This window comes from Linepithema humile, chromosome 8 (genome assembly GCF_040581485.1).
Source record: "Linepithema humile isolate Giens D197 chromosome 8, Lhum_UNIL_v1.0, whole genome shotgun sequence".
In the NCBI taxonomy this organism is placed as follows: Eukaryota; Metazoa; Arthropoda; class Insecta; order Hymenoptera; family Formicidae; genus Linepithema; species Linepithema humile.
In genome coordinates, this window is record NC_090135.1 from 9,028,649 (window position 1) to 9,041,995 (window position 13,347).

Here is a 13,347-nt window from a genome sequence, read left to right on the forward strand (position 1 = left end):
TATTTAAATAGGACACTCCAAGAGAAAATTGAACATTAAAAACAATGAACTAAGTATAAATATAGATTGTTTCGCCTTTTTCCAAGTAAGTTTTTTCATTTTCTTCTTAAAATTGTTTCGAACAATTGGATTAATAATCAGTGAAAAATCGATTAATATTTATTACTTCTCTCTTTCTCTTATATCCATATTTTGAAACTTAAAGAACTGTAACCCGAAAACTTGAAGCTGCATTCTATATTGTGTGTACGTTAAATAACATAGTTGCTTGAACTCGACTCTTTTTTAAATTTATTTTTGCAATATATTTTTATAATAAATATCCGTCTTATATTGCGTTTGTAAAAACGATTCGATTACTGTGCGTAACGTGGAATTAAGGAACCAATTATACAGAACGCGCTTCCTCGCAGGATACTATGTATGTTATTATGCGTATCACACTTGCTGTTGCCATTTCTATCATTCCATCTTCAGTTAATAAATCCCGCGTTACACCCCTATGTGTATGACTATTTTTCAGTGTAAACAAATCGTAGCAAAATCACTTACGGTTCGACTGTTCTTTTCACTGTTCCATCCTCGTAGCGAAATCGGTCATGCTTCTCTGATGTAATACTTACAACGGTCTCTAATGCGCACTACAAACTGCGAGTGTGCGCGAAAAAAAACCGGAAACAAAATACGTTTAATATACCACAAGCACCGGAAAGAAAAACCGATTACAATTTTCAAAAGGATATCGCGCGTTTCTTTGCGACAGATCCTAGAATTCGATTCTGGGATTGAAGATCGTCGAGCGGAAACCGCAAGAATGCGATTAAAGGCAACTCTGATGCCGTTGCAATCGCACTAAATGTTATGTTAGGATTGAAAATTATACTCGTGGTCGCGTCCGGTAGTAAACGAGTGGAGAGTACTAGTCAAAGACTTGTCATCGTGTTGGGTTAAAGAAGCTACAATGTCAGGGATCATCTAGGGGTGTATTACGAAAGAAAAGGTCTTGAATTCACTTCCGCGAACATAATGAAAGACGTGCGTCAATGTCGTGCGCGTAACGACGAACGATAATGAGTTCATAGGTTTGTGAAAAAATTGGTGTATGTCTGCCATATACGATAAATTTAAATATGTATTATTAAGTTCCCAACTTTTAAAATCAATTTTTTTCCAAGTAAAACCTTGCAAACATTTTATTTTACTATATTAATTTATTTTTTGTAGCAAGCAAATAATTGATTTTCACCAACCTTTTCTATATCTTTTTGCAAAAATAAGTATGCGCGTATATAGATTTATCAACTATCGAAAATATTATAAAAACAAGTTTAATAATTAATAAATAATGCACATATAATTAAATAATATACGTATGCCACGTGTGCTGATTTTTAAATTTGCAAAAATCAAATTATTGAAATAACATTTTAATTGTAATAAAAAAAGCTATAAATTAACAATGCAAAATGTCAAATATATTATTTAAATTATAAATTAAAGTTTATGTATTTTTTTGTGTGTAAATTACATTCTAGTTTTTCTTTAAAGTTAATATTAGTGTTGACGACATTTCATAAAAAGTTTATAAATTTTTTTTATTTCTATTTAATTCTTAATTGTTAAATTATTCTATCTATTTTTTCTGGATGATGCATGCTGTCTAAAAAGAAAGTTTTGCATATGTTCTTGAAAAAGATGCAAATTAAATTTTTTTCGTTAAAGTTTTCGAATAAATAGCTAATTTTGTTAATTGCCTATATATATAATAAATTATTAATTTTACGTTTATTTTGTGTCAAACAAATTGTTTATTTTATAAACGAAACAAGACATGCATTTTTATCATTTTTATACATTTTTATTGACAATAGTACACAGAAAAAAACTTCGGAAAATTTTATGAGTTTTTATATGAATTAGTAATATATTTACCACTTAAGACAACACGCATATCTTGAAAATAGCTGAATGACGTTTGAAAGAAAATGCCGCGTTTTTTTATTTATGACATTTTAAATAAGATAAACGTAAGATTAATTATTTTAGCATATTAATTATTTATATTTATAATTATTTACAATTAATATAATTATTCGCAGAAGACTTTTAACAATAAAAAATTTAATTCGCATCTTTTAAATGTCTTTAAGACATGCGTATTGGCATTATTTAATAATATTATATTCTGTTAACCATTGTTTGTTGAGATTGAGAAAGATGTTTAATGTTATTTCCAATATAGAATATGTTCAATATTTAGAGGGCTTATATATACAAATAAGAATAAAATTATATAATTGTGGGATGATTTTAAAATATTCTAGCATATGTAGTATCTTTACATTTATTAATTTTTTCCTTGCTGACGTAAAGGCATAATATTGGCTGTATACTAATTAATATTAGATCAAAGATAAACACAATGTTATTAGATTCTTTGCAATAATAATGATCTATTTATGATCCGTGACATATTTACACATTATGTGCAACTCTTATATAAAAATGATGTGTACGTTACTTATTCAATTGCTTTTTCGAATAACTTAGCATTAATATTTCCTGTTTTGTAACATTAGATAACTTTCAAAATTGATTATTTCATAGTAACATTAGATAACTTTCAAAATTGATTATTTCATAGCAATAAATTAACAATATTGATTGCAATCTATTAGATAAGTCTCAAGATACTTTTTTAGTTATATGATTCTATTACATATCCCTGTAAGCAAAACGTTATGATAATTATATCATTTTTTACCTTTGTCATTGTAGTATTAATTTTATTTATATGAAAAAATATACAAGAAGTTTGTTAATTTATTGAAAATTATCTCTATTAAATTTATACAAATGCTTCTTTATGTATCGATTTTTCAAGCAGTTATCAAAATTAACAATAATAATAACAGCCATGTTTCAATAAGCATAATTAACAAGATATTAACGCTAAACGAAAAAAATATAAGGAATAAATTCTTTTACATAAATCACAGTTTATTATATTTTATTTGTACACACAATCACAGAATGAATTTGTCAACGAGTGTCAAGGCACATTTGAATTGGCTTGTGAACTCACACTCATAGCTATCTGTTAAAACAAAAATCTAGGATAAAATAATTAGCTAAAATAGGTCGAGTCTTGGCTAAAATTTTATCGAATTATTTTATCTAAGACTCAAACTATTTTAGCCGAGACTCAAATCACTTAGTGTTGATCGATAAGCTTCAATGTTCTTTTATTTACTGTTGATGCATGAAGTGAGTAAAAAGGTTCATAGGTTTCTAATAGATGTCGTGACTAATACACCCATGAGTTCGGAACACAAGAGAGACAACTTGCAATTTTATGTCTCACATTTGTAACTATACATTGTGTCTGAATGTTTGTGCATAATAATTGTTAATTATAAAATCCAGAACAATTTGAATAATTTATTGGCCAATTTACAAATGAACCAAAGTGTCGAATACTGATGCAAGGAGAACTTTAAACCGGAAATGCTAAACTTTCGTGACGCCTAGTGCATGTACCGAATTTCTTTGCTAACTGACTAGCACCAGCAACGAGCAGCTGATTGTTATCGATAGTTACAATATGTCTGTTGTCGACAAAATTTGTCATTATCAGCGAAATTTACAGAAATGCAGTGATAACAAAGATCGAGTATGTATCAGGGTTATTAAGATATTTGCATTTACATTCTAGGTAAAGTCTGACTAATGAATAACGTTTAACCTCAACACACCATCATCGTGGAATCGATTAAATGCCTGATTAAATTTTTGCTAAACTCGTTTTCTTGAGCATTGAAAATTATTATTACATTTGTTGTGCTTCGAATTCACTTTTGCAAACAATACTTTCCTTAATGTTATCTATTAATAGCAATGTGATGAAGTATTGATTAAATAATGCAATATAATACTATTGAAATATTTATAAATTTTATAGAAATATCTGAAAGCACTAAAAATAATTGTAATTATATAAATATAATTGTAGTTTTGTAAACTCTAATATATATTGAAAATATTTCTTGTTTTTATATATATATGCACAGTGATTTTATAAGGAATAATATTTTTTAAACAAACCTACATCCACTGTTATTGCTTATGATACCAGGTATCTTTTGCAATAATTATTATCTCAATGTAAATAAAAATTGATAGAAAAAAAATTTGAAAAATACATTCATCATACAATTTAAAGTATTTATAAAATATAAATCAGTATGTCTAATGGATGCATATTACCTAGAAAAGAATTAAAGTCAATAAGACTTTCTTGAAAAATTCCATACTCTTATTTAAAATTTTGCCACATTTTAAATGTAATCTATAGAGATATTAATAACTTAATTTTTGTGTCTAATTGTTTTCAGATATTGCATTGCATTTCAAAATTGTATAATCTGCCTGTGACAGTGCAACATCTTCAAGAAACAGGAGTAGGAAGGACTGTGAATAGTTTTAGGAAATATGATGGTACTGTGGGTGATGCTGCTAAGGCTTTAGTTTTTAAATGGAAGGTAATGGTAGCGGATGAAGAAACCAGCGAAGATGAGGATGAAATTTGTGTACCTGATGTTCATGAAAATCATACCGAGAGCCAGGAATCAAAGGTAGAGGATGTGAAAGAATATAGTTCTTCTTCATTGGAACAGTCATCAGAATCAAAACATAGGCATAAATATAAAGAAATCAAGAGTGAATCGTCTACAAAACAGAATGCAACGCAACTGTCAAAGTCTAAATCAGAAGAAAAGCATGAAAAGAAACATTCCTCCAAACATTATGCGCAGAATGAAAGGAAGTCGAGTGAAAAGAGCAGTAAAAGCAGTGTGAAAAAGGAAGAAGGTCACAGCTCAACAAAGCATAATTCTAGTAGAAATGATGATATGAAAAAAAATAGTGACAAGATGACCGAGGTTAATGAAAACAATAGCAGAAAGAGAAAATTAGACAATTCAAGTTCCTCAATGAAAGAAAGCAAGAAAAGAAAGTTGTCAGAGAGCAAAAGCGATGATGAGAAGTCTCAGTTATCTGTGTCGGAAAAGAATCATTCTCGTTCGAAATCTTCGGGAATTCAGATCGAAGTGAAGATTAAAGTAAAAGATGATCAAGCTTTATCGAGTGATAAAAACAAACAAGATAAACTGGAGAAGTATTCGCAGGAGAGATCCAAGAGCAGTTCCAGCAAGCCTAAGTCGATAGAATCGAGCAGTAAAGAAAAGGACAGCGGTGAAAGACAAAAACATAAGAAAGAAGAATATGTGAGTCATAAGAAACATGATGCAAAAAAGGATTCCAGTCATCACTCTAACAAGGAGACTTCCAAATCAAAAGTTAGTTCCTCTAGTGATAAAGATCATCTTAAGAGTAAAAACAAAGATAAGAAAAAAGAGCAGAAAGAGGAGAAGAAACAAGAGAAAAAGAAAGAGACGAAGGTTAAATTGATGCAGGAAATAAACGGTGACGAAGGAATCGACTGTAATTCTGGTACGTTGAGAGATGATTTGTATTTTATATATTATTTATTTAGAATTCGTATTAAATAAGATCTTTATTTTGTTAGAGATTATTTATCTTCAAAACTAACTCGGATTTTTTTGTAGGTACAAGCTTTGCAGAGGCGCTCGGTATGTGCACCATGCCTCAGCCGTCGAAAAAACGTCATGTTAATTCGTCCAGCACAAGTTTGAATAAATCCATTAAAACGGAATGTATGTCGCCTCCGATTAATAGCAACAAAAAGACGCCAGCAGCGTGCACAGTGCAAGTTGAGACAGAATGCAGCAGCAACGTTTCCAATGTAATTTGTATTTTATTATTTAATTTTATAGTATAAAGCAGAAGTCATTTTTAACAAATTTAAAAACTTGGTTGCTCACAGCCGCCGTCTCTTCTGGCACCGAATGTGAAGCTAGAACCCTTGAGCGTGGATTTGGCGTCCACATTACCTGAAATCAGTCCCAATTACAAGCCACTGCCATACATTAATCCTGTTCATCGTAGAGAAGAAGTCAAACACTTTGATGATATGATTTATGTTAAGAATCAAAGGTACGTATTCTTTAACATTTAATAAAATAAAATTATTTTTTGTCTAGAGACTAATATTGTGCTATATTTATTCTGCATTTCAGGACAAAAGTATATTCTGGTAACAAAGGTGGTTACACAAGCGTGCCGAGTTTGTACGACATATGCATTAGGGTATTGATAGAAAATATCGATGGTAAGATATCCGTCTTTCTCTGATTGTTGTGCAATATTAGAAATAACTAATTATTTCTAGCTCTCGAGTATACCGGCGGTGTACCGTATGACATATTAAAGCCAGTCCTAGAACGAGCCACGGCCGATCAGTTATTTATGTTAGAGCATTATAATTCGTATCTTGTGGAAGATACAGACACATTATGGCAATACCATTGTAATCGCGAATTTAGAAATAAAGGGAGACAGGAGATGGAATCATGGCGCGAGATGTACATGGTAAGTAATGAAATTGAAGCAATAGTAAAAAAAAAATATATGCTTAAGATTTTATATATGATGGAACTATTTATTTTAATCACGTCGAGATATTATTTTGTCACACAGCGCTGCCTGGACGAAAGAGAAGCGAAACTGAAAACGCTCACTGCGAACATCAAACAATCCATAGACAAGTCTGTTCCAGTGAGATCCACCAAACTTGCATATGTGGACAATATCGTGAAGCCGCCGCGAAATATAATGAAGAAACAGGCGAAGTATGGCACAGCCAATGCCACGCCTAGTACTATCTCCAGTGTAAAGAAAAAGTTAGCCGCCGGTGGTGCAGTTAATAATGCAACAAATATTGCTGTACCGCCACCACCGATGGTTCGGTTTAAAGCATCAAGTTAGTACTTATTTTGATATCTTGGTTAATTTTTGATATTCTTAGTTTTTTGATACCTTAATTTTAGTTTGATCAGTTTTTAGTTTGTCATTCGACATATTTTGATTAATGATTATTTTCGAAACAGCGTCAAACAGCATGAAGAAGACAAAAGCACCGCTTATGGCAAAGGCGTTGCAGTTAATAAAGGGACGTTACAAACGGTAGTTCTACAAATAGTACGAAACGTTGACTACCAATCTCAACAAATAGTTAAATCCATACATTTATCATCACCTCATACTTACAACATTACGGTTTTAACGCGACAATAGATTTCCACGCATTCTTGCGTAACACATCGTCTTTCGGTTAAAACTTGTGTTCAGCAGATCACGTATATGCAGCAGTTTTTAATACAAATAAAATAATTATAAGCGACATTAAGTATATGTAATTATTCAGCTCTACAGAGAAACTTGTTATAGTATCTAGCAAAAACACCATAATTTCGAACAGTCGTGACGAACTTGTTTAGAAGACTGTTAGATCTATCAAAGGTAAATAATGATATAGATAGCAGTAAGAACCAAAAGCGCGGAGTGCAAGAATTGTGAACTATTAATAATCAAGATACCAAAAACGTTTCAGCCACGATTTCGGGTCCCAAACATGAGAAAAGACGAAGATAACGAAAGGTTTAGATTAATTTATTATTTCTGTAGTAAGTATAGAAATTATATCAATTGCTCGAAGTTGTCAGCTAAAAGTCCTGACATTAATAAATTTTTTTTTTTACGAGAACGCATCTTAAATGTTTGTGTACCTATATTTATTAATTGTTTCAAACAGATAAAATTTTAGAACAGTTATTTTTGTAGATGAACTCTGGGGCTATATACTTCCCAATCTTTAATTCTTGGATATTTTTTTAATTATACATACAAATTTTCTTGAGATTGTGTTTTAGCAACTTGTCAAATATCAATTTCGGTGAAACACGGAAGTGTATTCCGTGTTTTGATCAGTACTGTGATTTTCTCGATATTTTTTAAATGCAGTCTTAATGCGCGCGCATACATTTTGTAAATATTATATAATGGCAAGAGTAGAAATAGAGAAATAATTAATCTATTGTCACTTATATCCTATTCAATAAATTATAACGTAAAACATTTTTGTTATTATGGCTGATAACAAATAATTAAATTAAAGCACCACCATACAAGATATTCCATTTATTTCAATGATGTAACTAATTTTTATTTTGCATTGAATGAAAAAGTGTCTATTATACATAATTATATAATAGATAGAATAAATATATATATAATTATATGTAATTATATATAATTATATATAATTATATATAATTATATATAATTCTTATATAATTCTTATATATAAACATTTTTATATTTAATGTGAAATAAAAAGAAATTGTATCCGATTTTGAGTTAATAAATGAGATATCACGTATTACTAATTATTTTATACGAAAATGACTTCCGTTTCTAATCAGTTTGAACACGGAAGAGTATTCCATATTTTGGTCATTGCTGGTGATCTCGATATTTTGCGAGTATAATTTTAATGCATGTTTTCTAAATATACTATAGCAAGATGTAGAAGTAATAGACATAATTCTACTCTCACTTATATTCTGTAAAACAATCAACTAGGTGGAAAACAAATAATAACATGATGAGCATAATGCATAATGATTCTATGTCGATATAGATTCATATCGATACAAATCGGCTGATTGAATTAAAAACGTGTGTACACAATTGTATGCTTGTTAGGACTTTTATTCCCCTTTTCCTTTATTTTGTACTTAGATGCACAAACCAAAGTCATTTTCTCATGAAATAGAAAATATGGCTGAAATATGTGTATAGATTGCAATAAAATTTATTTTTAATTAGGTGAAATTTGATTAATTAGGTTGCGAAATTCTGCAGTACATGCTTATATTCTGATCGCACCAAATATAATCGAATAATATCAAATGCGTATGTTTTATATGAATGTGAAATAAAAGTCGAGGACATATTTAAATGTAAAAATGCGATAAGAATACAAACTATACTATCTTTATTTTTTAAATTTGCTATTTTTACGAGATATATATTTATTAAATTAAAAGAAGACATTAAATTCTGAATTGATATCTTTCTTTCCATAACACAATTTGGTTATATTATTTGAATATATTATATGTATATACATTAATAATATATTCAAGAAATATCGCACTTTCTTTCAGCAGAATAACAATTTAAATTATTATTCTCTACGAGAATATGAATAGACTAAAACACTTCATGTTTTTTTAGTCAATCCCAAATCTTTTTTAGAAAAATGTAATATTATGTGGTGTAATTAGTGTTGAAAATATATAACATTCTCTTTCTTTTTCCCTTTCTTGCCTCTTTTCTTCACTCTCCCCCGAACAGTAATTCAAATTTGACTTTAGTTCAAAGATAAAAAATTTTTTTAAAGATAGAAAGAATAAAAAAATCATGTAGTCAAAATTATTTCTAACTTCGTCAAAGAATTTTGGCTGAAGAAAATGTGATAATTCTTAATACTATTTTTTTAATATATATCATGTATATTTCTTATTTGAAAATACGAAGATGTAAGGATGCCAATTATTTTGAATAGTTTTAATATCAATATAATAGAATTTGTATATAGATTTTTAACAAACACAATACATTACATAAAAATTATATAATAAAAACGTACCTTTTGCAAACTATTTTATATAACAATTTATATTTTGATTATTAAAGATAATATTGTATTATAGAATAACGTAAAACAAATCATGTCATGTAAAGAATATATATTAAATAACCTTTTAATCGATTGAATATTACAAATAGATTGGAAAATTTTGAATAAATATTAAAAATAGCAAATAAAGTCGAAGAGCATCAATAAACAATAGACATTACCAGCACTTGAATAATTTATTTCCACTCAATATTTATATAAAAATTAGTGCAATAAAAATAATCACATGTGTTGGGTACATTCTTTAATCCCTAAAATAACATTTTCATTCTTAATTAAAATAGCACAGAAAAATGTGTAGGATATATATCACTCGATTTACCCGATATAGATGAGAATAAATACAATAAAAAAAAAATATTGTTTCAATAAATCTTAGATTTTATGGCCAAAAAATATTGGCTATTCTCGGAAGTATTAGAGCGATACCAATACTAGAAAGTAGATTTACACTATGATTGTCTAGAATCTGTTTACCACAAATGTGTTTTACGCCTTTTCCTGGTCGCTCAACTATTGCACCATTTTCATCCACTCCTGAAAGCATTGATATAATTAATACACATTGAAAAGCTAATCTACCTAATTCACTAGAAAACACGTCGACTAATTTTTTTTTCTTGATTTAATACTTTAAAAAAACAGAAACAAATATATTTAACATTACCCGAGTACTGTAGAGTTGCACCAAGGATAGAATCTAGAATACTGCCAAATAGACCTCCGAATCCTGCGACAACTATGATTGGCCACTGTGGTGCTGCTAATTGTAATACAGCCGTATCGACGGTGTTCAATATTACAATATAATAGGAAATCCCAATTAACAAGCCGCCTAGGATGGAACATAACAAACCTATCCATGATACACCACCATTTGTTCCTTGAACAAATTGCAGATTGCATGTTAATTGTGTTTAACTAACTTTTGCTACAAGATAAACGATCATCGCTCTTTATTACAAACTTGTGAATCAAGTGTATAAGTAGCTATTTTATTGAAGAATAATTTATCCACTTATTGACAGCTTAAAATGTTAGCGCTACCTTTTGGTACTCTTTTTCTCGTAGTTATTAGAAAAGGGTCGCTTCTGCCGATTACTGTACCAAGCTCTGAAGCCCAGGTATCACCATTGCAACATGCAAATGCTCCTTTAAAAGAAATTGCAAACAATACATTTAGAATTCAATTCGCATATTTCTTTCTGATGATTGAAATATCAAATATTACTAATCAGACTTATAATGTTGAGCATCACCTAATATCCCTATGGATAACCATGAACTTCGATACTCCTTGTCAAAATCGATGGGCTGCTCTCCACTTCCTACATCCAATAAATATAATAAGGCCAACTGTGTCGCCATACCACCGTTACATAGCACTTGTATCCAATTCCGCTGACCACCCTCCTTGAAATTAACTTCAATTTTCTTCTTTTCTGTAGATCGAAACTTTGTCACTTTTGACCCAGTGACAAAGAATGTCGCGAGTGCTGTCAAGTGAGCATAGCTGGAGAGTGTTAGAATAAAGCCCATAAAGAGACCTACAAAATAATGTTTGATAAATTAATTAATAATCTTTTCAATATTTTACAATAATCTATACATTCATGAAGCATAATTCAATGAAGATATTTTTATTGATAAATTTGATTTTAACTGATTATATGGAAATGATTTAAATGATGAACTGAGCAAACATAAACATTTTTATTCTTTGCAACATCTACTGTTAATGTATATCTCTATATTCTTACGTTGCAAAATTATATAGACGTTTTGTTACCAAGAAATGCACCGCTGACATCCAGACTTTTCTTTCGCAAGCCCCAAAACAAGAATGAAAAGGGAATTACAACTGCAGCTAGCCATCTCCACGGTGATATTACTGAATAATCTAAAACAGAAATGTTTTTAATTATTTCATGAATTAGAAAATTGCTTATTATGCTACATAAGCACTAATGTCATGCTGTTTTTTTAATCTGACAGTCATATTTCCAGCTGTTTTTTAATTGTATTAAAAACAGTACAACGATAAATGTAAAATAGGTTATAGATAGTATACGTGTATGTATTAATCTAATGATTAATACATTTTTTATTTTATATACAACACCTTCCGTAGAATTTTCATCGTCCGGCCAAAGTATCGAGTAAGCCACGTTCACAATCCAAAATAGCATCGAAATAGGAATAGCACAAGCACTCAGGAGAACCGGCATTAACACGTAAGAATGCCGATCCTTTTTGCGATTTGGAAAAGACATTTTATTAGTGCGCACGAATCCAGTTTATTCAAGTCACAACAAATCGAATTTAGTCATCGAAAGGCTGCATTTTTGCTAAAGGAAAGATCGAAAGATCGTTATGAAACATACATCAATATAAAGCTCACAAATAACTTTCTATTATGGAAATTTAACTTTCTTACGATACATACACCAATACCACACTTGCAACACGTGTCCAAGAGAAGCAAATAAGAAAAAAAGAACATTCCCCCATCTATGTTCCAACTATCAAACCACTGAACATATACAGGGTGATTCAAAATAACTTGATGTCCTTGCAATGCCATATTCTTGAGCGAATTCTGAGACGATTTTTCCTTTTACAAAATTTTGTCCAAAGCTTAGTTTTCGAGTTATAATTGAAAATAGTTTGCTACTTACGAGTTCGATACAACGGACAGGCAGGGACGGTGCAATGCGTCATGACGATAGTAAACATTTGACAGTCTCATTATACGTTGCGCGTCCCTGCCTGCCCGTTGTACCGAACTCGTAAGTTGCTACCTATTTTCAATTGTAACTCGAAAACTAAGATTCGGACAAAATTTTGTAAAAGGAAAAATCGTCTCAGAATTTGTTCAAGAATATGGCATTGCAAGGACATCAGGTTATTTTGAATCACCCTGTATACACTAGATCGCAACTATTAAGCGTGCCTCTGGCTATTGAAAAAATTGAATGACGAGATTAGGCGTCCTCTTAATTTTTAATTAGTCAGAAAACGCTTAATTGGATTTTGAAAAAATTGAAGGACGCCATTAAGCGTTCTGTGACTATTAAAAAAAGGACGCCTAATCGCATCCTTCAACTCACAGTAGTTAACACGTCATTATTAACAAATAATGATAAATATTATCAAAGAATTTGATAAGTATAAATAGATTATTATTAATAATTATCGAAGTTTTTGGTAAACATTATCAAACTATGTGTGATAATTATAACGAAACGATTTGTAAATGTAAACTAATTATTCAGTAATAATTAGCAAATTATTTGACATTTATTATAAAATTATGTAATAACTAAAACTAAATGATTTAGTAAGTATTAACAAATGTTTTAGTAATAGTTTAGTAATAATTATCAAATTATTTGACATTTATCATAAAATCACGTAATAACCATAACTAAATGATTTAGTAAGTATTAACCAATTTTTTAGTAAGTTATTGAATTATATATTGGATATCACCATATTATTTAATTATAAAATATTCAAATTTAGTAACATTTACATTATTTCCTTAAAACTATTTTACTCAATTATTTAGTATCCTATAATAAAATGTTCCACAAAATGCTACAAAAAAAGTTTTTATAAGAACTTATGTAAGTTTTATACACTGAGAGAACAAAATAGTT

The 13,347-nt window shown here is 29.7% G+C and overlaps 2 protein-coding genes across 6 annotated transcripts in view; one reads left to right on the forward strand and one right to left on the reverse strand.

Annotated features, from left to right (window-relative positions):
- The window catches only part of EloA (elongin A), a 47,868-nt gene extending 39,195 nt beyond the window's left edge, over nucleotides 1-8,673 (forward strand). Inside the window, exons 3-10 of one of the 4 annotated variants that reach the window (XR_010891432.1) lie at nucleotides 4,395-5,511; nucleotides 5,628-5,824; nucleotides 5,906-6,075; nucleotides 6,159-6,250; nucleotides 6,311-6,510; nucleotides 6,619-6,901; nucleotides 7,029-7,440; nucleotides 7,532-8,673. Coding sequence is in view for 3 of the 4 variants with exons in the window: in XM_067360199.1 (XP_067216300.1) it covers nucleotides 3,605-3,673; nucleotides 4,395-5,511; nucleotides 5,628-5,824; nucleotides 5,906-6,075; nucleotides 6,159-6,250; nucleotides 6,311-6,510; nucleotides 6,619-6,901; nucleotides 7,029-7,108 (2,208 nt within the window). In the remaining variant the exon portion in view is untranslated. Of the gene's footprint in view, nucleotides 1-3,290; nucleotides 3,716-4,394; nucleotides 5,512-5,627; nucleotides 5,825-5,905; nucleotides 6,076-6,158; nucleotides 6,251-6,310; nucleotides 6,511-6,618; nucleotides 6,902-7,028 lie in introns of those variants that run through there. The other 3 variants (XM_067360200.1, XM_067360199.1, XM_067360198.1) reach the window with 3 other exon arrangements.
- Nucleotides 8,674-9,842: 1,169 nt separating this feature from the next.
- On the reverse strand, nucleotides 9,843-12,283 carry LOC105676825 (transmembrane protein 19). 2 transcript variants are annotated; one of them, XM_012375016.2, is made up of 7 exons: nucleotides 12,132-12,283; nucleotides 11,808-12,033; nucleotides 11,475-11,585; nucleotides 10,945-11,232; nucleotides 10,733-10,837; nucleotides 10,353-10,568; nucleotides 9,843-10,222 (listed from the first exon to the last, which is right to left on the reverse strand). In XM_012375016.2, exons 2-7 carry the CDS (start codon nucleotides 11,956-11,958, stop codon nucleotides 10,068-10,070), a joined length of 1,026 nt encoding a protein of 341 aa, XP_012230439.1. In that variant the 5' UTR covers nucleotides 11,959-12,033; nucleotides 12,132-12,283; the 3' UTR covers nucleotides 9,843-10,067. The 2 variants fall into 2 exon arrangements, with proteins under 2 accessions (XP_012230439.1, XP_012230440.1); XM_012375017.2 differs by lacking the exon at nucleotides 12,132-12,283 and having other exon boundaries at nucleotides 11,808-12,120.
- Between the last annotated feature and the right edge of the window lie 1,064 nt (nucleotides 12,284-13,347).